Source organism: Corvus moneduloides, chromosome 4, assembly GCF_009650955.1.
Source record: "Corvus moneduloides isolate bCorMon1 chromosome 4, bCorMon1.pri, whole genome shotgun sequence".
Classification (NCBI taxonomy): Eukaryota; Metazoa; Chordata; class Aves; order Passeriformes; family Corvidae; genus Corvus; species Corvus moneduloides.
In genome coordinates this window covers 51,812,383-51,839,721 of record NC_045479.1, presented here as the reverse complement: position 1 = coordinate 51,839,721, position 27,339 = coordinate 51,812,383, and the positions used below count along the sequence as shown (strand labels likewise).

General features: G+C 39.6%; 1 protein-coding gene and 1 long non-coding RNA gene across 7 annotated transcripts; one reads left to right on the top strand and one right to left on the bottom strand.

The window, feature by feature from the left end:
• Positions 1-426: 426 nt before the first annotated feature.
• ING3 (inhibitor of growth family member 3) lies at positions 427-17,367 on the bottom strand. Of its 6 annotated transcripts, none has more exons than XM_032106343.1 (12): positions 17,198-17,367; positions 16,962-17,033; positions 12,781-12,881; positions 11,335-11,400; positions 9,115-9,211; positions 6,909-6,980; positions 6,518-6,637; positions 4,425-4,582; positions 3,921-4,111; positions 2,560-2,752; positions 1,998-2,036; positions 427-1,375 (listed from the first exon to the last, which is right to left on the bottom strand). In XM_032106343.1, exons 1-12 carry the CDS (start codon positions 17,223-17,225, stop codon positions 1,259-1,261), a joined length of 1,254 nt encoding a protein of 417 aa, XP_031962234.1. In that variant the 5' UTR covers positions 17,226-17,367; the 3' UTR covers positions 427-1,258. The 6 variants fall into 6 exon arrangements, with proteins under 6 accessions (XP_031962234.1, XP_031962235.1, XP_031962232.1 ...); XM_032106344.1 differs by having other exon boundaries at positions 4,425-4,483; XM_032106341.1 differs by having other exon boundaries at positions 16,969-17,033; positions 17,198-17,361.
• On the top strand, positions 17,348-26,167 carry LOC116442839. The gene is made up of 4 exons (XR_004239666.1): positions 17,348-17,831; positions 19,954-20,058; positions 22,236-22,395; positions 22,561-26,167. It is a non-coding gene; the product is annotated as an uncharacterized LOC116442839 (long non-coding RNA).
• Positions 26,168-27,339: the final 1,172 nt, after the last annotated feature.

The following is a 27,339-nucleotide window of genomic DNA, read 5'->3' as shown; positions in this document are numbered from 1 at the left end:
CCATGGACTTTAAAAGCCTGCTTTTTTCATTCTGAAAAAAACCCATGCTGTGACAGAAGCCTGGTTTCATTCTCTGCACATACTCTTACTACTAATGGACCTGTTTCTATTCCCTTGACGTTATTTGCATGGTCATGCAATGGAACACTGCTTCTCTCTCTCTCTTCTCCTCATCTTCATGGGTCTGGAAAGCTACCACATGACAGTCACAGAGTCTTTCAGCCTAACCCAGGGCTGAAGCAAAATCTTTATTCCAAAGGGAAAGCATATTTTTTTAATGGTGGAAAGAAGAAGGAAGGAAAAAATAGGCATAAACCTCATATTTCTGTTGCATTAAAGAGACACAGAAAAAAATAAAAAAGGAAATTTGTTTGTGAAACCATTCCAGGGACAGACCTGTTTTGACAAATATACAGAAAACATTAATCTGAGGAGTTGAGATTCTTTTATTTTACACCTAATACAATTCAGATTTAAAGGATTACTTGCACAAAAAAATAAACACATTTGGTATAAAAATTTATCATCACTTTAACACCTTTTTTTCTTCTTATGGCCCCTGCCTTCTCTGGAGCAGAAACATATAAAGACTAATGGCACAAGTTTGTTTTATTCTACAGCATTTTTTTTGTTTTTACATACTCAAGTACCCTAAAGGATGACAGCCCGCTGTATACAAGAACCATTTTCTTCAGCCTGCTGAATTAAGTTTCATAAAGAACCAAAGCTATAAAGGCATTTTAAAAACCACTGTCTGTTTTTCCTTTCAGAAGCACTGACTTTTTGCACTATTAATATACATAGTGTTACATAACAGCTCTTGAGTACAGTACATGCAGCAGAATATACCTGTTGTATATAAAACATACATTTAAAATCTTGACTTATCAGAGTTTTTGGAAGATTGAGTAATTGTAGAATGCCCACTGCTTAGAGAAAATGGTTTGGTAGTACAAATGTCTGCATATGTTGGCCACTGGCACAATCCAAGGCTCACTGGAGTAGTATCTGTAGCACATCAAGGTGCGTAAATAATTTACCTACAATATTAAAACACAACTTAGCAAAACCAATAGTTCAAGATCTCATGACTGGGGGCTGGAACCAGACAATCTTTACGGTCCTTTCCAACCATACCATTCTATGATTGCTATGTTACCCTTCAGTGGTTACAAGGAAGTGTGGTGAGAGCTGCCCCTCTCCTCCCAAGTCCTTTATAAAACCTTTAGTATGCAATTTGTTTTCCAGATGAAGAAACTTATTTATGTCTACTGCCTCTTCTCTTCATTGCAGCTGTACACTGTGGACAGTACCATTTCCCTTTTGGTGCTTCTGTCAGTCCAACACATCCATAGTGGAACCACTCAATAGGGCACTGTAAAAACAGAGTTAAAACAGAGGGTTTGGGACTTGGGCTTTTTTCAAAATGCCTATCACAAATACAATTCTATGAAAAATGAATGGAAAGCATAGATTCTGCGTTTCATACAAGTCATAGGACAAAACGAGGAGAGAGAGGGATCTGAAACATACACTCAGTACACTAAGGAAAATTATAAAAATTCTAGGAGTCATATATGGACTCAGAGCAAAGTAAGTATGTTATGCTTTGAAATACTTAGTTTGATGAAGTAATCTTATTACTCACTTCTGTTTAAATGTAGTATCTCAGTAAATATGTGACTACATTCAACTGTTCTTTTAAAACTTTTTATTTGAAAAGGACAACTGTTGTTAGTAGTGACATAGCTAAACATTCACAGAAATAAAGGATATTTTGAAGCAGGGCATTTTTGAACCTAGCAAAGGCTGAAGGTTTCGAAAAGAACCTGAGCTGTGTGGAGAGGTGAGGAGAAGTCTCCTGAAGGATGGTTCAAATCACATGCACTTTAATCTAAAAAATTCTACTCAAAAACAAACTGTAAAATAAAAGTAAGTCCTGCAAGCAATAGTTATATGCACAAGCCTCTCATGAATCTTCTGATTTTGTTACTTACATCTTGGTTATCACAGCCTACCATCTCACCATAGGACACCTAGTAAAATAAGGGAAAAAACCACCCTTATTAATATTCATATTACTAGTTAAAAGCAATCAACATTTTGAAAGGGCCAACATTCAAATTTCTTCCTTTGAGGAGTTTTTCCATTAATAGCAGTAACAACATTTTCATTTTACTTTTGTTACACAACCCAAACACCATCATGTTCGTAGTGGATTGATTTTCAAAAATTGTTTATGCAAAAGAAGATACATCTGCATATTTCAGATTGGATAAAAAACTAAATTCATTGTGAACCCCCTCAATTTTTAATTTAATTATTCCTGAAGTCTCCATTACCAGATTTAAAACTCTCCAAGGATATCATATCACTCAAAAATTGACTGGTTTTAGTTTCAACAGTTGAGTTCATTATTCACATCAACAGTAAGCAAATAAAAACAGATCAGAACTTCAAGAGTAAAAATAGTTTTTTAAAATTAGCATTCAGAGAAGGAAGTTCAGCTATATCAAAACAGCAACTGTAGTTGTATTTCAATTTGGAGGCCATCCTTACCTGATTACAAATACAGTAACGTGGCTCATTTGGATCATAGGTCCAATCAACCTGGCTATTAGAATCAGACTCTGGTATTACTGTTGTTTGCTGAGACAGTTCCTGTGCCAGTGCAGATGAAGAAGAACATGATGATAGAGAGGAAGAAGAAGATGATGATGAGGACTGCTGACTTGAGGATTTGTTGTTGTTTCTGAGGAAGAGAAAAAAAAAAAAGGAAAAAAATAGCATACATTATTTATTTCCTGCCAAGTGAAAGAATCACTGAACAAGTACTTCGTTTACTCTGAAATACTGCAGTATGTAAATCCCAAAGCTATCATTCACTATCACATTTCATTCAACCACTGCAAGCACTGGAATGCACCCACTGAATGCTCTTAGAAAAGGAAACAAGTCATACCAGCTAACAAGTGCAAGACATGCTGTTCCAATCAATGGAATGTAACAGCTCTAAACTGTCTAGTGGCTTTAACAAATGCTTTTCTTCACAAAATTTTCCATCAACAGCCTTGGTGTCAAGTCCTTATAAAAATTATGCTACCAATAAAACAGGAATTTACATATAAGTAATGTCATACATCATGGCCAACAGATAACTGTTTTGAAGATGACTGACTCTCTGTTAATCTCCACTCAAGCATCAGCAATCACTCCATAGGAATGGTGCCGGAATAAAAATTATCTGCTTTTGCTTACAGGTCAGACCTAGCACCCAAGATATTCATAGATGAAAAATGCTTCTAAAACAGCATTATTAACTGAGCTGTGAACACACACAAATTTGAATGAAGAAAAAACTCAAGTCAATTTAAAAGGATAGGCATTTTGAGACAAATTCTTTCAAGTACAAGTTCTGACTGCTGTCACTATGTGTTGTGACATTGTGTTGTTTAAAATGTTTTAAAACTTCATTTCAATCAGAAATAAAATTCATTCCCTGTTGTAGATGATCAGCCATTAGAAAATGTCATGTTTACTTGAAACTGGCATCAAACAGATCTCCAGTTTATTTCAAAATCATCTACTAACCAATGCACAATAATTCCCAACATTTACTGTTAGATCAAATCTCTCCAAAATACAGAAAAATAAGGGAAGAAACTTGACCGTATCTCAGATAAAAAAGGAAATCAAGACATTTACTTAAAAATGGAGTGAGTCTGCCTAAAGAAAAAGAAGTGGGAGGCCTAAAGAACACAGCCCTGAACAAAAAAGGGCCAACGGGCAGTAACTACCTTCTCCTGTTCCCCCTCACAGATATTAAATACAATGTATTTCTAATATGGCCCATGACCTTTTAAAAGAAAGTTTAGCTGCCTTAAAAGTTGTAATTGCAGTCAACAAGTAAGAAAACCTACTTGCTTTTTCTGCCACTTCGTGAATCTGTGGTTGACGAACTTAACGTCTGAGTTAATGTAGATGCCAGAGCTGATGACGAATATCCAGCTGAATCTCTGGACAATGAAAATTCTCTTCCAAGCTGAAAATCATTGTTCTTAAATGCTTCATAGCTGGCTTTTAGACTGGATGTTCGTCTTCCCTCCTTCATCTGAAAGGAATACTGATATTGTATCAGATTACACAGTAAAGCTCCTACGTAAGAAATACCAGGCTGCTAACTGCTAATGATTTGCACAGGTTCACTCGTCACCTTGTTAATGAACTTACGGATAGAAAGCAGTTAAATGTGTGAGAATATCCTCCAGGAAAGGCCAGAAAACAAGCTGTCCCTTTAGGCAAGTTATAGAGGATAAAACTGTGGCATATAAATAAAATTCTAATATAGGAACTGTATAGCAGTCACTAGCCTTTCTTCGTAATCTTAAGTGGATGGCAGAGTGACAAGAATATTTTGACATTACCTGTGCCGTGGCTTGCACTGCTTGAGCTGCTGCCATGGTAATTGCACCGGCCCCGGATCCTGAAGATAATGAGCCCAGGTTATATGATGCCAATGGTTGAGAAGAGTTTGTATTGTATGCATTGTTTGAAGAGGATGATGAATTACTGTTTCGACACCCTTGATGAATAGAACACATTTATGAAATTCAAAATGAAACTAAATTCCTTTGCATTTTAAGAAGAGTTATATGACAACCAGTGAAAGAGTAGGAACCCTGTTTATGCATCAGAGTAGTCTAATCATTTGGAAAAAAGGTTTTAAAAGTATTTAGATACAGCCAGTATTTGTTTATGGGGGAAAAAAAAAGAAGTTTGTTCCCTATCCTCATGTGCAAGGAGTCCTTTTAGAAAGACAGCTCTCACTATCATACTCAGCTATCGAAGAACAGATGCAGCTGCTATACCTATGCCTATATTGAAACAATGCTCACTACTATAACCATCAAGAAGAGGGTAAGAATTTGACTATGTACCTATACTGTTTCTGAAGTAGAACTTTCAACAATCTTAATTCTAAAAACTACAGATCAGTTTTAATGCAACACAATTTCCAGTGTCATCTGCAGAATGTCAGCTGCTCAAATATACTACATTTTATTTGCAGCCTCATGTGAAGTTTCTTCAAAAGAAAATTGAAATAGACATGACTGAAACTACTTAAAACTGACAAACATTACTGAATTCCAAAACATAAGGTAGTTGACTTACTGTAACTCCCTAGTCTTTTATTTTCAGAAAAGAAACTATGGAACACCTTAATACTGAGAATAGGCAGAAAGGTTTAGGTTTTTTTAGTCCCTATTCAAAAAGACTTCTCTCCTCTTTTGACATAGATAACACATGAAAGAATTTTATTTTGAGACCAACTCTTAAAAAAAAAAAGGTGTGAAAATTCTTTTCCCTTACTTTGGAAATTGTTGTATACGTTTTTTTCCCAAAATAATGCATTGACCTTTTATATTTCTACTACTGGGTGAATGAAACTGTACTGTTATCTTCTTCAAACTGTAAATAAAAAGAAACAGCCAACATACAGCTGTTAAATGACAACAAATCAGACCCGCTTCATGGACAACACAGATGAGTAACAATGCCTGCAATTTCTCATGTTTCAACTGACTGAAAATCCCAGGGGAAAGGGTATGAGCCTCTGACTGAGGACTGGCTGAATGGCAGATCCCAGAAGGTCATTATCCATGGCACAGGGTCTAGAAATTCCACAAAGGGAAGTGCAGTGCACCTGGGAGGAATAACCCCATGCACCAGCACAGGCTGTGGTCTGACCTGCTGAAAAGCCGCCCTGTGGAGAAGGACCTCAGGGCCCCGGTGGACAAAAAACTCTGTGAGCCAGCAGTGTGTCCTGGGGGCCAAGAAGGCCACTGGTGTCCTGGGATGCATTAGGAGGAGCATTGCCAGCAGGTTGAGGGAGGTGATCCTGACCCTCTACTCAGCCCTAGCAAAGCTGCATCTGGAGTGCTGTGTCCAGTTCTGGGCTCCTCAAGACAGGAGAGACATAGAGCTCCTGGAGTGGGTCCAGTGGAGTTGAAAAAAAGATGATTACGGTACTTGAGCATCTCACTTAGGAAAAGTTGAGGGAAGCTGAACCTGCTCAGCCTCAAGAAGACTGTGAGGGGACCTCATCACTGTCTAAGACTATCTGAAGGGAGGGTGTCAGGGGATGGAGTCGGGCTCTGCTCAGTGGTCTGAGCAATAAGACAAGAGACAATGAGCAGAACCTGATGCACAGAAGTCCCACCTGAACATGAGGAAGAACTTCTTTACTGCGCAGGTGGCCACGCACAGAACAGGTTGCCCAGAGAAGCTGTGGAGTCTCCTGCACTGGAGATACTCAAGAACTGTATGGACACAATTCTGTCCCACGTGCTCTGCGATGACCCTGCTTGAGCAGGCAGGCTGCACCAGATGACCCACTGGGGTCCCTTCCAACCTTACCTATTCCATGCTTTTGTGCTTTCAAAAGACTAACTCAAATATAATTAAGTTTCTCTTCTTCTGATTAAAAAGCAATGAAATGAAAGACAATTAGGATTACCTGGTGTATTTTCTTTAGAAGCATCTGAAGTCAGGGTAGATAGAAGAGCTTCAGATTTAAACTTCTTTTCAGGAACATGATCTGTTGTACTATGGTGAGAAGATGGATTGTGTTTCCTTTCTAAATGAAACAAATGAAGGGAACTTAAATGTAAAACCTATTCAGCTTGAAAGTCAAACTATGCTAGCACTTTCAACTAATTCCCACCAGCAAAATCTATTTCATTCTTGAACTTCTTCTTAACAAACATTATTAGCATTTATTATGCCTTTTTTTCTTCCTGCAATGATGGAGGAAAAAAGTTCTGAACCTTTTTCTCCTGATACTAATCAACAAAAAAACCCAAAGGAAACATAAAAAGTGGGCATCTTCATAAGTTTCAAATACTTACTCTCTACTGGAGTGTGAGAATGGGAGTGATGGTTATTCACAGGCTGTGCTGGTGTATCCAGCTCCAGAGACCCTAAGAGGGAGGTAAGAAGGACAGGAAAATTTCGGAGTTGGCACTGTTTTGACTTTTACATACTAAATGATTCTTTAAAATATTAACCAAATTACAGTGCAGTTATATTTATTTTATCGGAAGAATTTTTGCTCAAGTTGAAAGCCATTCTACAGTACAAACAGAAGCCAGTGAGATTAGCTTTCAAATAAAAAGTGGTGACTGCTACTCTTCGACTCTTGAAATCAAGCACTTAAAATCAAGGCAAATAAGAAGAACCAACAACACTGCCCTCAACATGCCACTTACTCAAATGAATTGCAGAATGGCTGCGCCAAAAGTACTGACAATCTACACCAATATGAACTGAAGACATGTAAACTGTATAAATAAGGCATCTTGTCCCACTGAGTCCACCTTGTCACATTCAGTCCAAACTCAAGAAATAGCAGTGTCTTTCAAGAGGATTTAACATTCAAAAGAAAGGGCTGCAGATCATTATCCAGATTTTGTTAACATTCAAAATACACAGAGCAACAATACAAATAAAAACAAAACAAACAAAAAAACTCCACAAAACCAACAAAACAACGACAACAACAAACTCCACCCCCATCCCCCCCCCAAAAAAAGGAAAAAGTCGGACGGGCACAAATCCAAGTCTACATCTAATAACATTTATTGCAATATGAGACTAAATAATCACAGCATAAGAGAGACTGACTATGAATTTAGAACAATATACAGTATTTTGTGCATCAATCTCTAACAAAAAGATTTTGAAGTAGCTGCAATACCTACCAACTTACATTTACACAGAACACAAAACAAGAAAGCAATTCACATTCATTTTTCAAAATCTGTGGCTTCAACGTTTCTTTACCTCTTCCACTGCTTTCAAAAAGCACTGAAATGCAAGAGTATATGAGTAATACCTAAGTGTATTACAAAAGTTTAATTATTCTAGAAGAGGTTCAAAGCATAAGGAGCTATTTTGGCTGAGCGAACTTCTACCACATTATGAACTTGCCCAAAGGCTGCCCTCTGGCGGGACTTCAACCATATGTATTTACTCTGAAAGCTAAAAATTTTAGAGTCTTCTACCTTTAGCTTTATTTAAAAACAAAGAAAGAAAACCCTCAAACCAAACAAACCTTAAAGATGCAACATGCAGTCTAGTACTTCTGTATTTTGAGTTCTTGAAATCCTGTCTAGCAACTTCTCCAAACACACAGTTCAACAGAAGGTAGCATCACATCCAAAAACCAGCTGGGATTTAAACTAAAAGAAACTATTCCTTTTCTGTAATTGCTAGTTAATTAATAGCACTTAATTTACAGTTTTCTTTTTTTTGTGCCTGTTACTTGTAATAGCAGTTGAAAATAAAATAGCCCCAAACTCCCAGCTTAAACAACACAGCCACAAAAAAGTTCCAAGAAAGGATACTTATTCTTAATATCCCCAAGTGACTTAAGTCACTTTTCACTATTTTTGGCTATGAGGACAGCCACTCCCTCACAGTAGTTAAATCAACTTAGAAATTTATCACAATCACATTTGAATTTGATGTCTACATGCTGATGAGTGCAGAAAAGCCAGCTTCTTCTACACCAAGCTGGCAAAAAGCTGACACTTTACATTTTTATTCACATTCTAAATACCAGCAGGGTTGTATTTAACATGCAGGTTTCTTACCTAAAATGCTTTTTCTTCACTAGCCCATTACAGAACAACCCATTCTCACCCCTTTAAAAAAAGAAAACCACCAAGTACATGGAAAACAAAAATAATGAGCCTCCACAGTTTGGTGGCAATCAATTCAAGGAATAAATGTTACACCTGCAACTGGGTAGGTCGCAGGCTTAGGCCAAAGTACTTGGCTGAATACCTAAAATCACTAAAACCAGGTTTAAAGAATTATGTATCTTACTGTAGCAATCCACAAGGACAAGAGTTCTATGAAAAAATTACTCAGTTGTATTTTGATTTCACTATTCTAAATTGAGGTTGAAACTAGAATTTGAGAATCACTGATGAAAAGTGGGTTAAAACACAGGTGAAAATACTGGCAGCCACTAACAAGTGTATGATACATTAATTTTGCAAATTGACAGAAGGTCTGTCAGTTTCTTAAAAGAAAATCATGCATACTTACGTCTCTCTAATATTTCTGTAATTCCAGCATTATCTGCTTCAAGTTCCATTTTAAATTTAGCGAGTTCCTGGTCCAATTTTCTCAAATGACGGTCTACCTGTTTGTTAGATGAAGCAAAAATAAATAGCATCCAGTTCTGGAACATGAATATCTAAGTCCTTAATCTCAAGCTTGCTAAGTATTTCCCTTCCAGCAGTTTTGTGACACGCAGCACTAAGCACAATAATGCACAGAAGTGCATCTTCTTGGTCACCTCCACTTCCCTCACTCAGCAGAGACACTGCTGTTAACACCAAAACAGTGTAGGCTAAGCTCCAAGACACTTCTTTTCAGAAATAAAGAAGAAGAAGACTTGGAAGTGCTCTGGTTATGCAAACAGAAAGGGGAAGAGAAAGAACAGTACATGACACGGACTTTAGTAGAGATTGGGCTGCTTTGGGGAAATTGCAAGTTCTGAACTGAAACTTGTGTGCAATTTGTGTGCCACTATCAACATCAGTAAACTTGGTGTGTATTGAATCTTAACTGAAAAGTGGAGACTCCTGTGTGTTTCAGCAAACTATGATGTGCTCTTGGGTACTAAAAATTAACAAAAAAAATTCTCAACTCACTATCATGAAAAAAACCATGACGCTCCAAATGCTTTCTAGATCTGTATTCATACAGCAAAATTTACCTGTCTTTATTAAAACCTGGGAGATTTTCCCAGTTACTAGCTAAGCAAAAGAGAAGGGGCAAGTTCCAACTTCTAAACTAACTTTTGCTTAGTTGAAGTGAAACTAAATCAGTTGTCTTCTACATTTGAGTGTAGTCTGACTTGCAAGTTCTATTGTCTGAGAAAATGTAAAATAAATAAACTTTATACTTTAAATCATGTGCCACCCCTCTCTGGGTCTGGCCATCCATCCAGTTTTTTACCCAATGAATAGTGCACCTGTCCAAGGCATGAGCAGCCAGTTTCTCCAGGAGAGTGCTGTAGGAAACAGCGTCAAAGGCTTTACTAAAGTCCAGGTAGGCAACATCCACAGCCTCTTCCTCATTCACTACACAGGTCACTTCATCACTGAAGATCAGGTCACTCAAGCAAGACCTGCCTTCCTAAACCCATGCTGCCTGGGCCTAATCACCTGGTTGTCCTGCTTGTGCTGTGTCATGACACTCAAGATGATCTGCTCCATGACCTTCCCCAGCACTGAAGTCAGGCTGACAGGCCCGTACTTCCCTGGATGCTCTTTCTGATCCTTCTTGTACGTGGCCATTACATTTGCTAATTCCCAGTCATTTGGGATGTCTGGTAAGTGCCTGAAAGTGGCTTAGTGACCTCTTCCACCATGTCCCTCAGTGCTGTGGGGTGGATCCCATTAGGGCCCTAGACCTGTGTGTGTCTAAGTGGCACAGCAGGTTGCTGACCTTTTCCCTTGGATTACAGGGACTTCATTCTGCTCCCCACCCACTTCTTCCAGCTCAGCAGGCTGGGTACCCTGAGAACAACCAGTCTTGTTATTACAGATTGAGGCAATGAAGGCATTAAGTACCTCTGCCTTTTCTTCATCCTCCATCACTGTTTACCTCTGTATCCAATAAAGGATGGAGATTTTTCACAGCCCTTCTTTTACTGCTGATATATTTTTAAAAATATTGTTAGTCTTTTACAGCAGTAACCAGATTCAGTTCTGCTTGGACCCTGGCCCTTCTAATTACCTCCCTGCAATAACCTCACAAAATTCTTGTAGCCCTCTCAAGCTGCCTGCCCATTCTTCCAAAGGTGATACACTTTCTTTTTTTTTCCTGAGTTGAAGCCAAAGCTCTGTATTTAGCCAGGCTCGTCTTCTTCCCTGCTGGCTTCTCTTTTGGCACATGGGGATGGCCTGCTCCTATACATTTAAGATTTTCTTCCTGAAGAATGTCCAGCCTTCCTGGACTCCTCAACACTGCATCCCAAGGGATTCTCTAAACCAATCTCCTAAACAAGCCAAAAACATGCATTAAAACCTCATGATTTCTAATACTATTGCTTTGTTTTATATTTAAGTGACACTTACTACCTAAAAAACCAAAATTCTTAAGTCAGTAAGATATTAAATTTTTTTTCACCAGCAAAACATCTGTATGTAGATGACATAAAAATACAAGTAGCACAGCTGCAGTGCTTATCAAAATGCTTAGAACTCCTTAGGGTATAAATTTAGGTAATTGACCACAAGTCTTGTGTCCACTTACCAGATCATATATTTGATTAGCCAGTTGCACTTTTTCATCTGCATCTTCCAAAGCCTTATAATAATCCTGTCATGAATAGAATTTTTTAAAATTATGAATGTAACTGATCTAATTTCAGTAAGTTTAAGCTACTGTTATGAAGCACAAAATATTAGTCAAAAGGACAAATTTTAAGTCAGTTTTCAGAAAGGCTGTGAAATTTTACTGTTAACAACAATCATCTGAATTTTGAATGAGAGATACTATATATATATATATATCAATTTATTTTCTCTGTGTTAGAAAAAGCCAAACTACAAGATGGGGACACTTCTTCCTAGAGTGATATTTAGATTTCCGCAAGAAATGCTACACGAAATGAAACAATCTTGGATTTATTTTATATTACACAGCATCATGTTATGGGCTTAAAACAAGGTTATGTCCTTTACTTCAGGACCACCACAAATCCTACTGCTCTTCAAAACGATGCTGAAATACTCTGTGCCTTTCTGGCACGCTAGTTAAACAGAGATAATATTGTATATAATTTACATTGCTTTAAAGTAAGTTTCTCTAAGTGTATTCTAAATAATTTGACTAAAGCAATCCAAAAGTCTCCTCTAGCCAATGAAAATTCACAGACAAAACTTTCTTTTAAAAACAAGTGTGTTTTCAAATGCTTTGACTTTAGATTCGAACAGATTTTACTGCCTTTCAATTCTCAATTTCCACTGAATAGTATCTTATGTGAAAACTACTTCAAATTTTGGTTCAACTAAAGTCAAAAGCAAATTTTTCATTTACTCTAGTGAAGTCAGAGCTCTTATTTTTTTTCTTTTTTAAAAATTTAAAAATCTTTTTGCATTAATTAAAAAAGAAAATAACCCCTACCCAAATAAGTGACTGAAGCAGCCAGTGTAGGAGACTACAAAGGAGTTTCTCCTGACAAAATGATGGACTACATTGCTATCAATACCACCACCACTGTTCAAGTGTTGAAGGATAACACAGAACACATTAATCTTCTTACTCTTCCCTCTCTCAAGCTACATGTACCACATGTGTAACGTGTAAAAGGACACAGGCAGAAGATCAAGAGAAATGCTGAATCTAAGCTTGAAATATATCCTCTAAAAGAAAGCAAATTAACTTGGGTAACTTCATGTCACACAAACAGAAACAAAAAAATCCGAGCTCAAAATTTAGTACTAGGTTTCCTCACCATTTCAGGATTACATTTTTTTAAATGCCAGAAGTGCTCAGTAAAACTTGAGAGAAATCCTTGATGAAAGAAACTTTTCACTCACTTTTCTCCTCCAAGGTAGTTCTATCCACCTTTTATGAAAGCCCAAGGGAAGGCACAGTTGTGAACACTTAAATCTCCCATCAATCATAAACTATTTTTTTCTAAGGTTGTCTTAGTTTGCAAAAGAAAAATCTGACCTTCTCCTGTGATATCCTTACTTTTTTGATTGACGTCATTTGTTCTTCTCTCCATTCAGGTTTGTTTTTCTTTGCATTCATAAAAAATTCATTTACCCTCTGCTCAAGCTGATCCATTGCATCTGTAGCATAGGAAAAGATTGAGACAAATGTTATCTTCTCATGTCCATAAACATTAGGAAATAAGGGGAAGTTTTTTTCTCAAACAAAGTTGACAGGACTGAGGTGCAAACTATTAGAGAGGAAAAAAAAGAAAAAACCAAAACAACCAAGCGACAGTGGACAGCGGAGGGAAATATTTACCTTAATTTCCAAGAAGCAGAATTGCATTCTGGTAGGATTCTCATCAAGGTTCTTGTGCTCTCCAGCATGGGACAGGCAGGACTCCAAGTTCTAAAGGTTTTTTGTCCCTAAGAGCAGTGGTAGTGACTTAAAGCATGCCCCAAACTCCTCACCCAGGGCTCTAGACTGCTGACTTTGGAACATTCTAGCCAGTTACAAACTGAGCAGGAAACAAAATGTTCTCCTAAGAGAAACAGTCAAATACAAAACCAAATAATTGAAAAAAATTAGTGTCTCAAAAAGGTAGACCAACTGAAGAGTAAAGTCACTGCCTTTAAGTCCAGGCCCTCTCCGTTGTTTGCTAGGAAGGGCCAGGGCAAATTGAAAGCACTCACAAATTATTCCCTCCACCCCCACAGGAGAAAATGCACTGATGAAAAATTATTTGGACAGGATTCTCACTTTCGTGAAGTTGAGAAATATCGTAAGGGGGAAAAAAATAAAACCACCCATTTTCTAACATTAACTGTCTCTAGAAAGGAAAATGTCAACCACAAGTTATTTTTTTCATTGTTTACTGAGACAGGAACAGGGATTCCCTTCCCTTTCCCCTCCACCCTTCTCCCACTGAGTTTACTATTTCAACAGCTGGACACTAGTGCACTCAACAGCTTGCAGATTTCCAAAAACATGCAGCTGCTTCAGTCAAACTAGATTTGACAGCCTTTCTAGTGTCAGGATAGATGACAGTAGTGAGGTTTTTTTTCACAGCATTCTTAGTGACACTGCCCAGCTATCAGTTTTAAATTAAATGCGACAATGCACGAGTCACCTACAAACTTCAGGCTCTGGGTGCAAAACACCTAAGAAACTTTCCAGAAACCACCATTAAAATTGGATCACATCTTGCCAAAACAAAATGAAAATTAATTAATTAGTTCAAGAAGCTCATGAATCCCTAAGTATGATTTACTCTTAAAATCCAAGAGGCCAAGGGTCTTCTTAACTCTGTGAAAATTCACAGCTAGAACTGTTTACATAAATAACCAAAAATCATTCATACTAAATGGTCAAAAACATTTATCAGTTGTCCTTATGCTGGGAACATTCAGCATCAAACCCAACAGGAACCTAACAACTGACTGGACAGAGCACCATTAATCCCAAGCCGTAACAGTTGTGACACAAGTTCACATCAACTTTATTTATTTATTTAGACCCAGACAAACAAAGTAGTTGAACAGTTTAGGAGTAGAACAGGCTAAAGGGAGAGAACCTGTACAATGAGCATTTTCCACTTGCACCATGTAGAGATTAAGAAGCCTGAGAGGCAAGCAAGAAGCACACACTTTGTATGGAGGCTTCTAAAATCTTTGCTCTTTGACCAGATGACTGTAATTCGGTCCATAAAGCCAACAGACAAAATGTTCTATCTCCTATCCTCAGAGCACAAACTCCTTAAGCGATTGTTACTCTAGAGGTTCCATAAACAAGAAATGACAAAAAGTATCTTTCCTCTTCACGTTTTATTAAGGACATGCTAACAGTCTGTGTGAAACTTCCTAGGGGAAAATATCCACAGAAATTTGGTCTCTCCTGAAAGGGCAGAAAAGGCAAAGGGGAGTACAGGTCAGAGCTATCAAATTATATGGAAAGTTCTCTCTCTGCTACACTCAAGTTCCTCCACTTTTTCTCATGATACTGTATTCTGAGATACTAATTTCTTAGATCAAATTTCCCCAAGAGAACTGCCAAAACTTCTATGAGAAGAGAGTCCTTTTTCCAGATTCTGACATTTTACCATGAAAACCTGGTAATCCATGATTTTAACTTAAACAGAGAAACACATTTTATGCTTCATCTGGAGCTCAGTTAAAGCTCAAAAGTCAAGTCCCAACTCAGATGGTCTTTGCTTTTCCCACGGCAATCTTATCAGAATATATAACAGATAGACCCAGTTTATTATTTCTTCCAACAACAAACAGCAGCACATGCCTCATTAGGAGTCAATGTGGTCCAAACAGGACAGAATACAAAGTCAACAATTTCACTAAAACAGAGCAGCAGAGATATCTCTGAATTAAAAATCATGTAGATTTCTGGGACAGCATCACTCATCAAAGTATTGTTTTCAAGTACTTCTGAGACACCAAACAACCTCCAGGTTCGCATGTAGCGTTCATCAGGCAGTTAGGCAAGTGATGCTGAAGAGGTGCTGGTCCAGAAGTTTCATAAATGTCTTTGGATACCCTGCCAATCATTGCACAAGAATTACGGAAGTACCAAGGTCTGAGAGAATTTTTCACTACACCTAAGGTTAGTCCTAGTATACAATATTCAGTGTCATTTACTACTTCCAGTAATACAATGTGGAGTTGTTACTTGTCATTTTCAGTTAAAGCAGAGGAAATGACATTCCTGCTACCTTGGCATTGCTAGCTGCCTCAGTTCTCGAACACACCTAAAAAAACCCCCTACTATCTTCTTTGCCTTCTTAGGGAACAGAAATGAAATTTGTGCACTTACTCCAAACTATCAAGTCAGGCAGCTGCTCACTCCCTCTCATGGTGCTCCCTGGTGATAGCAACTGCAGAGGTGTTATCTCCCAGAAGGAGCCATGACTGTTCCCAGAACTTTAAGCGCTGAACCCAAGACAGCACTTAGGCCATAATATACAAAAAAATTCTATAGACGGTTCTACATGAGTCAATAAGGCCTGTTAAACAGACCTGCTAAGTCAAATAAAGTAAATATCCAAGGGAAAGCCAGAGACTGCACTTCAAAGTATTATAGGTTTAACTGTTTTCAAGAACTGTTCCCACTTAGTGTCGCATTTTGTATTCCTATACAGTACTCCCTTTTTATTTCAATCTCTGCTCTTTTTCTTATTCCCATTTACAATAGCCCAGCCCTTCCATATCGATGATTGCTCTCATCTTTTGTGCAGTACAGTTTCACTTTTGGATCACAGTTATGGATAACCATATTCATTGTGTGGTAAATGACTGCAACAGCTATCCAGGGTGTTACAGGACACCTAAGTCCCAGATGAGATTGCATTAGAAAAGATGAAATGACAGTGCATCCTGAAAACAGCCTAAGGCAGTCTATTACATCAGCATATAAGCAGAGATACAAAAAGTGATGTACAAACAAACCTGAAGCGTATTTACAAATATATTTCGTATAACATAACATATATATTTACACAAGAGTAGACATTTATACAAAATGTAATTTGTATAAAACCTGAAGTATTTTTATAAAGGATATTTGGTTGCTTGTCAGCTAGGGCACAAGGGGCCCAGCAAATAGCACCTTCCCAAATTCTGTTATGAGGGAGCTGGCTGGAAAGTTTCAGGGAGAGCATGCCGCTGCCTACTGGAAGGAGTGGGACATAACTTATGTTCCAAACCACCATCACTGCTCTTAGGGATCAAAAATCTAAAGAGTTTGGGACGTGCCACCGAAAATGCCTTTGGGAGCAGCACAAGCCCATGAACACAGCTCCGCCAAGACCCTTCTTGCGCCGAGGCCCTGCGGGCGGGGGCTGGGGCGGGGGCTGCTGCGACAACGCCAGGGGCGTGCGCCCCGCTCCTCGCCTCGTCGCCTCCGCAGCGCCTTCGCCCGCGAGAGACGACGAGACGCCCCCGGGCCCGAGCGGCGGTGCCGGAGAGCCGGGGCAGGGCTGCGGAAGGGGCGCGACCGCCCCACAGCAGCGCGGGGGAGCGGGCGGAGCTGCCGGCGCGGGCCGGAGCGGCGCCGCTTCCCCTCCTTCCTTCCGTCCCCGGTCGGCCTTCTCGCCCCTCCCGCCCTGCGGTGGGGGCGCGGCGGCGCGGCGGTGGGGCCGGTGCCCGCGGGGCGGAGCGGGGCGGGCGCAGAGGGGGCGGGCGGAGGCGGAGGGGGCGGGACTCACGTACTCTGCACCTGCAGGTCCATCTCGCGCATCTCGGTGAACCTGTCGCGCAGATCCATGGGAAGCTGCTCGATCACTGCGGGGACACGGGGGAGCGGGAGAGAGGGGGGAGGGAGGGAGCCAGTCAGTCACTCGCTGCCGTGGGGGAGGGGGGGCGCCGCCTCCTCGCCGCGGCTTCCCCCGGCTCCCCCGCACCGGCCGTGCCCGGCCGCCCGGCGCCCCCGCCGCGCACACACTCACTCTCCAGATAGTCCTCCAGGTACAGCATGGCGGCGGCCGGGCCCGCGCCCAGGGGCTGCTCGAGAGCGGGCGCTCGTCCCTTCCAATATGGCGCCGCCGCCAACAACACCAGCGCCTCGACTCAGCGAAAACAACATTGGCGGCGGACGGCGCTCGCCCCGGCCGCGCCGCGATTGGCTGCCCGTGCCGCTGACGCACACCGCGCTCTGCCGCACGGCCTCATGGGAAACGTAGTCTGCGCTGGGCGAGTCGGCGGGAGACTGCGCGTCCCGCCAGGCTTTGTCGTTCTGGCTGGTCCGCGGGCATTCCCGCGATCCTGGGGGCATTCCCGCGATCCTGGGGGCACTCCCGCGATCCTGGGGGCACTCCCGCCTTGCTCGGGCCGCGGGACTCTCCTCCGGGAGCAGCTTTCGGCCCCCTTCGGCTGCCGGCCCTCCGGAGCGTTCCCGGAGCGAGCGTAGCGCCGCAAGTCAGGAGAATGGAAAGGGGAAACTTGCAGCTTCTTGACCAAACTCGAGGCTTTTGTTTGTCCGTTGTTGTTTTAAATGCTCGCAGCCGGCAATAGTTCATTAAAAGCGTAAGAAATGGCAAAACTAACGAGATTGCTTCAGTGCGTGACCTCTCACGGCGCAAGGTGAAAAAGCTGCTCCGTTAAGCACAGGTCACAGGCACAGCCAGCCTTACGAGAGCAGAAACGTACGTGGACTTTAGAATTGCTGTTCAGAGTACGAAACCAAAATTGGCTGACAACATTGATTGCCACCCAGTTACAGTATTCTTTGCAGTAATTCACTTCTACATGTTTGGGGCTGAGGTTTTTCGCACAGTTTCATTCCCCCAAATAGTCTATTTCATCACTCTTGTATTGCTGTTACTTACTGCTTTAAGGCTGGAGTGATGCAATTATCCAGATGTGGTTTTTGCCTGGAGAAAGAAACTTCTGGGGCTTGCAGGATGTCAGGTGTAAGTACAGGCATAAGAATTGTGGTAGCACATCAGGTTTGCTCTCCACCATGCTTTTTGTTTCCGTGTCTTCATCTGTGCCAGATGTATCCAAGCAAAGAGGAAGTGTATGCTTCAGACAAGTGTGAGTAAGACTTGAATGCGATGTTTCTGAGTGTCAAGACCAATGGAAAGTGGTAGTCTGAAGTTCATGTATTGTGAGTAGTTAGTTAAAGATGACTGGATTTTGGGAAGTGAAGCATAAATTTTGTGTGTAGCCTTTATGGAGACCGACGGTAGTAATGTGTTGAATACACACGGTATAGCAAGCAAGTTGGGGGTTGGGTTAATTCCTGTGTTATTAAAGATGGGGGAGAATGAAAAGGGTATAACAATAAACTCTCAGTAACTTTTCAACTTTGTGAAAAAAGTGCTGCGCCAAAGTCGCTTTCCATACTCACTCCATCATTAGCCATGTAGTCTGCACTCCCAAACCAGAAATACCATACTCATAAATACAAATGAACAGAGTTTAGATGGCCATTAAACTCAGTTAGCCTTAGTTGAAATAATCTCTATACTATTGCTCATACTTTGATGCACAACTGACACCCTGGTGTAGGCATAACAGTATTTTTAAAGTTTTGTGTGAGAAATTGCTTGGCTCTATTTTGATGTGTAAAAGACAAGATTGACCCTTCATGGGAAGAGAAATGCCTGCACTTACTGAAGGGAAAGGGTTTGATGCAGCAAGAGAAATTAACCCATGCAAAAACACAGCAAAGTAATGACATCCTATATTCATTAGGAGAAAAGCTAGGTGAATTTAGAGAAAATCTGAATTGTTGGCATCACTTACTTTTATGCTTAGTTGTGGCTTTAATGATTTTTAAAGAAAAAAAAATGTTGTAGGCATGCTTGGGAGCTCATTTCATGCAGCAGAAGTGTAAGAGAACATATTGTAAACAAAGACACCACTATTAGAACCACGACTGAAATACGGTCATACAGTAAGTCCTTACCATTTGCTTCATGACCAAAATCCCAGGACAGCACAGACATTGGGACATTGTGACTTCTCCTGTTCTCATCTTTGCAAGCTTGGGGATAGCCAGCAAAATTCTCAATGAGGACTACTGCGCAAGGGTATTTTCTGTGTGTTGTAGTGCCCAGACCAAGGAAACCGAGGAACACAGCTCCTGGGGCTGTGTCTCTGTCATTTCCATTAATAATGGCATGTGCCCTGTGTGTATTAGTGAAACAGGAAAATGAAACTCGGCTATGCCAACAGAATGACAAAGTACTAGTGGGGCTAGCTGCTCTCTTCAAGGTGTAAGTTCCCCCTATTTATGTTTTCTGGTTTATTGTAACATGTAAGAGGCTCTTATAGAAATACAGACCTGATCAAAAAACTGTTCGCTGTAGTGCTTTACAGTAAGGGGTGGTAGGGGATTGTGAGGTAGAATACAAATGAAAATACAATTCACTTTGTTCGCAATCTATTGAAAAGAAAACTTGTTTATCTACCTGTAATCTTCTTTAGTATTTTTTAGACAAATGAAGAAGCTCATATTTTTCATTTCTGCCCATATTAATTCATGTTGTATAGTCAAATGAGTACCCACACCAACTTCAGTAGGATTGCTTGTGTAAGTGTTGCTGTTCATGACATACTAATGGCACTGAGTTTAAACTGACATTTAAGAAGTGATAAGCCTGAACAGACCATAAAAAAGAAACTGTTTTTACAATAGAAAACTTCCTGTTGTTTATAAATGCAAAGAATTAACTCTATTGATTAACTTAACTTTTAGAACAGCCTGATTAGAACAGCTCCTGATAAGGAAACACAGATTAATGACCGTTTATTGGAATGCAAATACAGTGAAAAAGAACAAAACACCAGCTGTGAACTCAAGGTAAAAAGAAATTCAATTTGTGAATTACAATCAGCATTGCTCAAAAAACCTCCTTTGCAATGACAGAGCTGCTTAGCACAGGAAGCGAAGGGAGGCCACAGGAGCTGCTGTTTTCTCCTGTTTATATAATGTTATTAATGTTGATGGCATTTCTCCAGGAAATGTTTCACATAAATCATGTTTCATCACTGTGATGGAGTGATGGCATAAAGGAATATTACAGATGCCCTATGATCTACCTAAAGCTAATTGCTTCCTTAGGTTTCATTAGTTTTCAACTGATAGGGAAAAAAGCTGATTAAAAACATGAATTTATGTTCTGATGTATGCTTCTCAGATGGGGGTTAAGATTTTCAAATCTCCCTCTCTTCTGCACTTACCCACTCCATATCTCTGTAACGTCCTTTTTCTATTACAATTTCTTCTATATCCTCCCATGTGTAGGGCTGTTTGACACATCTAACTCCATCATTTCCATCTTTGTGTTTCACCTGCTGTCTATCTGTTGATACCTCCCTTTCTTTCTTCCTTCCAAATCCGTTCTATCTTCTGAGCTGTGTGATTGCTGGGCTTTCTGTATCCATTTACGACTGTCACAATTCTGTATTTACTTCAGTACTCTAATATTTAACTCTTTTCTAATCCAGTGTTTCTGGACTTAGAGTCCGTATGTTTGGCTTCTTCATTTTCGAGGACACATTTCTAATGATTTGATTTGAAAAAAAACAGGAAAGACCTACCTAGCCCATCCCTAGACTGATATTCCAGGTCTCAGCTACTGCTAGTAGGTTCCTGTGCTTTGGTTTCTCATATGGGAGCCTCCCTGCCTGTGGCACACAGAGGTTGCAGATGTACACCTGTATGTTTCTGAGGGCTCTCACAGAAGAACTTCAAGACAGAGTGACAGCTAAGTAGCATCCACTAAGAGCCTACACAAAACTGCAAGCCTGGGGTAGCTCTTAGACTACTAGAAATGAGCAGTTTGCTTTTCTTTGGCACCTGCTCTTGCTGCACTACAGCAGTCCTGTGTGGCAGGCCGGAATCCATTCACCACGGTGCACTGCTGCGAGCATGTGTTGTGGATCACAGCGTTCCCAGCAGTTCTGGCTGCCAGTGTCAGTATCAGGCCTGCTGGTCTCCTCACATGCTTCCAACTATTTTATTGTAATTCCTCCTCATATCCTGTTTGTTGCCTGCTATTTTTCTGCTGTTGCAGCTGTTTTTTCCATTCTTTCCAGTCCTCCCAGTTTCGCAGTCCAGCTGTCCCTCCCAGCTGCCATGGACTCCACCATCTCCCAGATTCCACCCTTTCTGCTGCTGCAGGGGCATCACCCACAGCCTCACTCTCCCTCTGCAGGAAATAACTATCATTCCTGCTATACTGCACACCATGGCTATTGGAGGACATTAGTTAAATAACTGAATTGTCTTGAGACTGAGCACCATGTAAGGGTTACAGCATGATCGTATTTTTTCTGAGCAATCAACTTTATGTAATGGGAAACTCCATCCAAAGTTGGATCCTCGGAAAAAACTGTGTCAGAGTTTTAAGTACATAATGTTACCCTAGTCTCGTGCAGCACTGTGCAGGAACTTCACACTTCCTTGAAACAATCCTCAAAAGGGCAAATTTGGCCCAGGACTATTGTGTCTGCATGGTAATATCTCTTGAGAAATCAGTTTCCTTTTCTGCGTATTACGAACTCTCTTGGATTCGGAGATTCACATTCTTTTTTCTGGAAGCAAATCCATGACCCCAGATAATTAATTTGCTTTAACAGTCAACAGGAAAATGGAACTGCCATTTATCTTTCAGCTTGACTTTGTGTACAAACTCAGGCAATTATATTTCCATCTTTTAGTTAATTTTATCTGCTACAGACTCAGTTAAATCTGCTTGCAGATTTCAGTTATTTCCTGAAAATCTGCAGGATATGAGCAATTGCTGTTTATGTATTAATCACTGAAATGTTTTATCCTGACTTCCTAAGGAAATAAAGCTTACATGAGCAATCCATATGTTTGTGTGCATACTTTATCTGTTTTTTCACTCTGCCCTGTCTCTAAATAATTGACTAATTTCTACCTTACTGGAAAAAAAAAGTTGTTCTTCAGAGATTGTGTACTTATTAGATGCTTGCTGCTGCTAATAGTTTTGGATTTTCTCCCTTTCACAGAGGAGAAGGTTGAAATGTGAACCTTCCATGTATTAGATTCAAGAAAATCTACACTCAAAAGCAATGAGTACCCAAGCCATAAAAAAATCTTCTGCTGATGAACATAACTTACGCACAAAGAACGAACATAAAGCAGTTTTGCTGCTCACAGAACGTCCAGGTTTGTTTGCTTGATTTTTTTGCTGTCCTGAATGCTGGATCACATGGCAATAAGTTGGAAAGTAATTATCTTAGTGATTATTTAAACACTTTCAGTAAAAGTTGAAGTTTCAAATGCCTTTAAGTATTTATCTGTGAAAGACATTTTTTGCCTTTTTCTTTTCAGATTTATACACGTATTTTTTCAATGAGGCCAGTACATTTTCATGCCTGGAATTGGCTCATAGCTACTAGTTTCCAACAAGAAATGCTATAAATGTCTGCTATGCCACCAGTAGCAGAGAAGAATGTGGGATATGACACCATCTATGCCCTGTGCTGCTCAGAAGATGTGTCCTCTGAGAATTGAGGTCTATAGATGGAGCAGGTAAAAAAATAAAACAGCTGAAAACTTGGAGATGACAATGCAGTTGTATTACTCTCCACTTGAATTTGTGCTCTTGTAGCCTTCTTTGTCCCTGGAGCAAATTTACAGAAGTTGAAAGTGGCAGCAGGGGAAGGAAGTAACTGAGAAATTTGCCAAAGTAATGACATTATGATTGACTGAGGGAGCACGGCTGACCCAGGAGAGGATACAGACTTTGAGGGCAGGCATGAATCTTCACTGCCTCTGTGCTTACGCTGTCAGATACGTGAGGATAACCCAGGAATCACCTCTTTCACGATCTCAAGAGCTGTGGAGAGATTGAGGCACCCAAGAAACTGGAGTTGAGACTCAGAGGAGTTGCAGGATAGAACAGTCATTGTGACAGAAAGCAAATACCGTAACTTCTTACCAGGGAGAGATGTACTGCAATCTAGCATAAGAATGAGTCTACCTCTTTGGTTTTGATAATGTAAGGTGAAACATGGGGGGGAAAAAAAAGGAGAACAACTGAGTTCCTTGAAATTTTATTACCGTATATAATCAAGGTAGTAATCACATTGTAGCTATGATACTCTCAAAGATACAGGCAAGTGCTCTTTCTGGGGAAGCTAACTTAGATGATAATTATTTCATTAAGATGTATACAATTGATGAAAATACAGACAACGTGGAGAGCACAGAAGTTCTCCAAGTGACTTACTGGCTTTTGTTGTGTGATTCTTTTTTAACTTTCACAAATATTTCACGTGATCTAAATGTACCTATTTTATATATCCTTGGTGAAATTTGCATTACAATTAGGCGTATGTATTAACTTACAAATTAACTAATCCTATTCCTTACTGGCTTGCATCAGCATACTTTAAAGTTGTTATTGTTTATTATTTTTGTTCTGAAATGCAAATTCATGGTCCCACATGTGGTGAGCCCTGTCGTGTTAGTTCCCTCAGAAATAAATAATAAAATGTAGTGGCAGGCTAAGTTAATACCTAATTTGTTTTTCATCTCATGCGCTGGGGGAGTGACCTTACCATCTTTTTAGATGAGTTCTAAAGGTTTGCAATCAGCACGTACCGTAATGATGTAACAAATTGCCTCATTTTTGCATATATGCAAAAATCCCTAATGTAAGCATGCACAAAGTTACTTGAAAATGCACTGTGAAAGCAGAAGAGGCAGTAAGTGCCATTTCAGTGCACTTTAGACGGATTGCTCTTGTTTCAAGTTTTCAAACATCTCCACTATTCTGATGTATTTCTTTCCAAAAAAGAGATCTAAATCCTAAGCTTTCAATATTTTTTTAGTGCACACGGAGAGTTTGCCTGTTAGACATCTCACTTGTGTCAGTATTGTATTTCAACAAAATCTGAAGAGAATTACACAGTCACTTTGGACTTCACTGGCATAATAATAGTTGCAATGAACAGCCTACTTTCAGGGTAGCAAGTGACAGGAATGCCACAGCTTTTCTAAAATGAACAGAAAATCTTACTAACAAAAGAGTTAATTTTGGTGAAGAGGTTCTAATTGAGACATTTTTCACCTCTCATTTTCATGCATGTTGTTGCAGAACTGTCTGGTTTTTTATATTTGCATACATTATATCTATTAAATTTGTTTGTATCCCAGAAATTATAAGAAATGAGCGTTTTACCAGAAAAGAGAGCTACTTTGCAGGAGGCCGCAAGTTGATTTTACAGAAACTCTAAGCTAACGTGGCAGGGGAACATAGTTTTTAAAGGAAAAAACTCCCTATTGATAATTATCTGTCAATAATTTATAAGGAAAGTAATAAAGTCACTGCAATGTTTTATACCAATTCAATTTGAAAACAAAGAGTTAGTCTTTTTTCCTGTTAATAAAAACCCTGTATTCCACTTAGTTAGGACCTCAGATCTTCTTGGCTCTTCTATGTGTCTCGGCCCTTAAAGATTAATGCAAAACACTTGGGAATGCAGCTGACTGGGAACTCTTCAGTGAAACAGTTTTTTTAGCTGGAAAATACTCAGTGTAGACTAACACACTTGCAAGAACCTAAGTGCTCCAACAGGGCTTTTACTGAAATGCAATACCCTAGAGAGTGAGAGGTATAATAGGTAATAGCCTTGTGGTCATGAAACTCTTGGGAGTTAAGCAACAAACTCACGAGTGTCTTCTGTCTGGTTTAGGTGTTGGCCCTGAGATTTTTTTCTTCTTGATCTGCCTGGATGTTACTGCCAGGTGTGAGAGAAACCACTATGGAGCTAGTCCAATATTCTGTCTAGTTGTGATGCTGGGTACTCAGCTTCACAGCTTTGTTGCAGAGAATTTGAGCAAAATACACAAATACAGAAAGTCATAATCAATCTTTAGGAAAACCACTGTAGGGTTTATTTCCTGGTGTCTGGAGCATATTTCTGGGACAGGAAGAAATGGCAGACCTGCAGACTGAATCTGAGCCTTTCACATCCTAGGTAAATTCCTCTAATTGCCAAGCTATTATCTGTGCATTCATTAAATTGAAAGTGTTTAGTGATATTCAGTAAAGACAAGGAACATTTAAGAAACCTTAAAAAGTTTTACAGGATCAACAAACCTCATTTCCTAGTCTAACCCTGATACTGAGTATCTTTCCTCGACAGGGAACAGATTTAATTAAAAAAATCTTATAAATAATTAAAAACTCATTTCAGTTTAACTGTGATTATATTTATATTCTGATACAATTAACAATAAGAATTACTTTTGTTAGTAGTGAAATCTGGTACTCCATGATTGACAGTGTTCTCTACATAAAAAGGAAGAATCTCTCTTGAAAAAATTGACAGAAAATGTGAAGAACTTCATATATCTTGCAAGACAATGTTCTATACATTTTTGAGAAAAGTCCAGTGGCTCCTAGATTATGTGCCTAAACTGTAATTTTAAAACTATCAGGTCATACAATGTTGTAATTTAATAACAACTTTTAGCTGCTAATTAACATAGTAGCAGATAAATGTTTGGTGAAGGTAGAAATAGGTCTTAATTTTTTTTATTGTGGATGTCAACCTTTCTTTGCTGCAATTATGTCTGGGCTGTTTTTCCGTTTTGAGGCTAAATGCAAATTCAGATTATAAATGATTCCTTCTAAAGAATACTTACTGGATAAAGAAAAGCCTAAAAATAGTATGTCTTAGCAGTTCTTTTCTTTTGTAAACAGGATCAACACAAACAGTGCTGCCAGACAATGATGATTAATGGTTCAAAACACTATAGATCTGCATTATGTAATGCATCTCATATCCTTGAAATGAGGATTGTAATTTGTCATTGTTGTCTAGTGCTAAAATTACAACAGGTAATTTGCAGGAATAGATTGTAGTGTTTTATAATTGCTTTTTAAAATTCATATGGTCTTACATTTGAATAAATATTAGATCTCAGAGCAATGCATTAATTTTCTGTGTAGTGACATGCAATGGCTGGGTAATCAATTATACCTTTTTTTTTTTAGCTAAAATGACCTCTATTACATTTCTCATATGGTGTGGTACCCTATAAGTAGTACCAGAATAAAAGCACACTCCTCCCACCAAGAAGCACTCATTTTCTACTTTTATTTCTTTATCTCTACTCAGCCATGTGACTGGCAGGGTTCACAGCTAGCCCTTCAGGTTAGAGCACATTCTGACTGCTCACAGGAATTACTTTCTGGTCTCTTGTCAGCATGCCCTTACAGGGGCCTGTTTTCTCATGGGCACTTCCCAGCACCTCTCCTTGCCACTGCTGCATGCCCCCCTTTCAGAAAACGGCCTTGGCTCATATCAGATACATGGTTTATGGTAGGCTGTGGAGCTCATTAAAAGGCACATGATAATTCATATTCAAAGAATTTCTGAATCTTTCTGTGCTCAATTACACAACTGCAAAAAAAAAATTATGTAAGAGATGCCAGACAGAAAAACCTGATTCACGGCAGTTTGTTTGTTTGGGGTTTTTCTGTTGGTGGTGGTGGTGGTGTGTGATTGCACTAAGAATCCAGCATTTTATGTTGTGGTATGGTCAAATGTGCCATAATTGTCTGAATGGGGAATTCCATTAAATCACTGACTTGTGGTTCTGGAATTGCTCAGTGACCTCAAGTGCTGGAGGACAGCTGTAGCCTGCCTTCTTTATTTACTGATGCTGGCTCATAAATGTATCTTGCTAGCTTGGACAACAGAGACAGGTCTCTTGTGGTCCACTTTGTTGAACTTGACTGAGGAATGTCTGCCCCTGGAAAGAAAAATATTTGGTTTCCAACAGAGAACTTTCTGAAGTAAAAGTTTCTGTGCCAAATGGGACAATGTTTGGAACAAGCTAGAACAGAATGGAAAGAAGATTAAATTATCATGCTAGGACTGAAAGTTATTATATAGATACCTAAAACTAAAATACACCTATACAGGTATTTGTTTACTGTGAATGTTCTCCCTTTTCTATTTTCAATCAGTGTTAGCTGCATAAAGCTAATGCATAGTCATTCCTTGGTATTTCCTTTCAAAAATACAGGCCCATTTTCTTAAATAGGCAGCAAGTGATATGGTCACATCAAACCGTTTAAAAGAAGACAAGTGC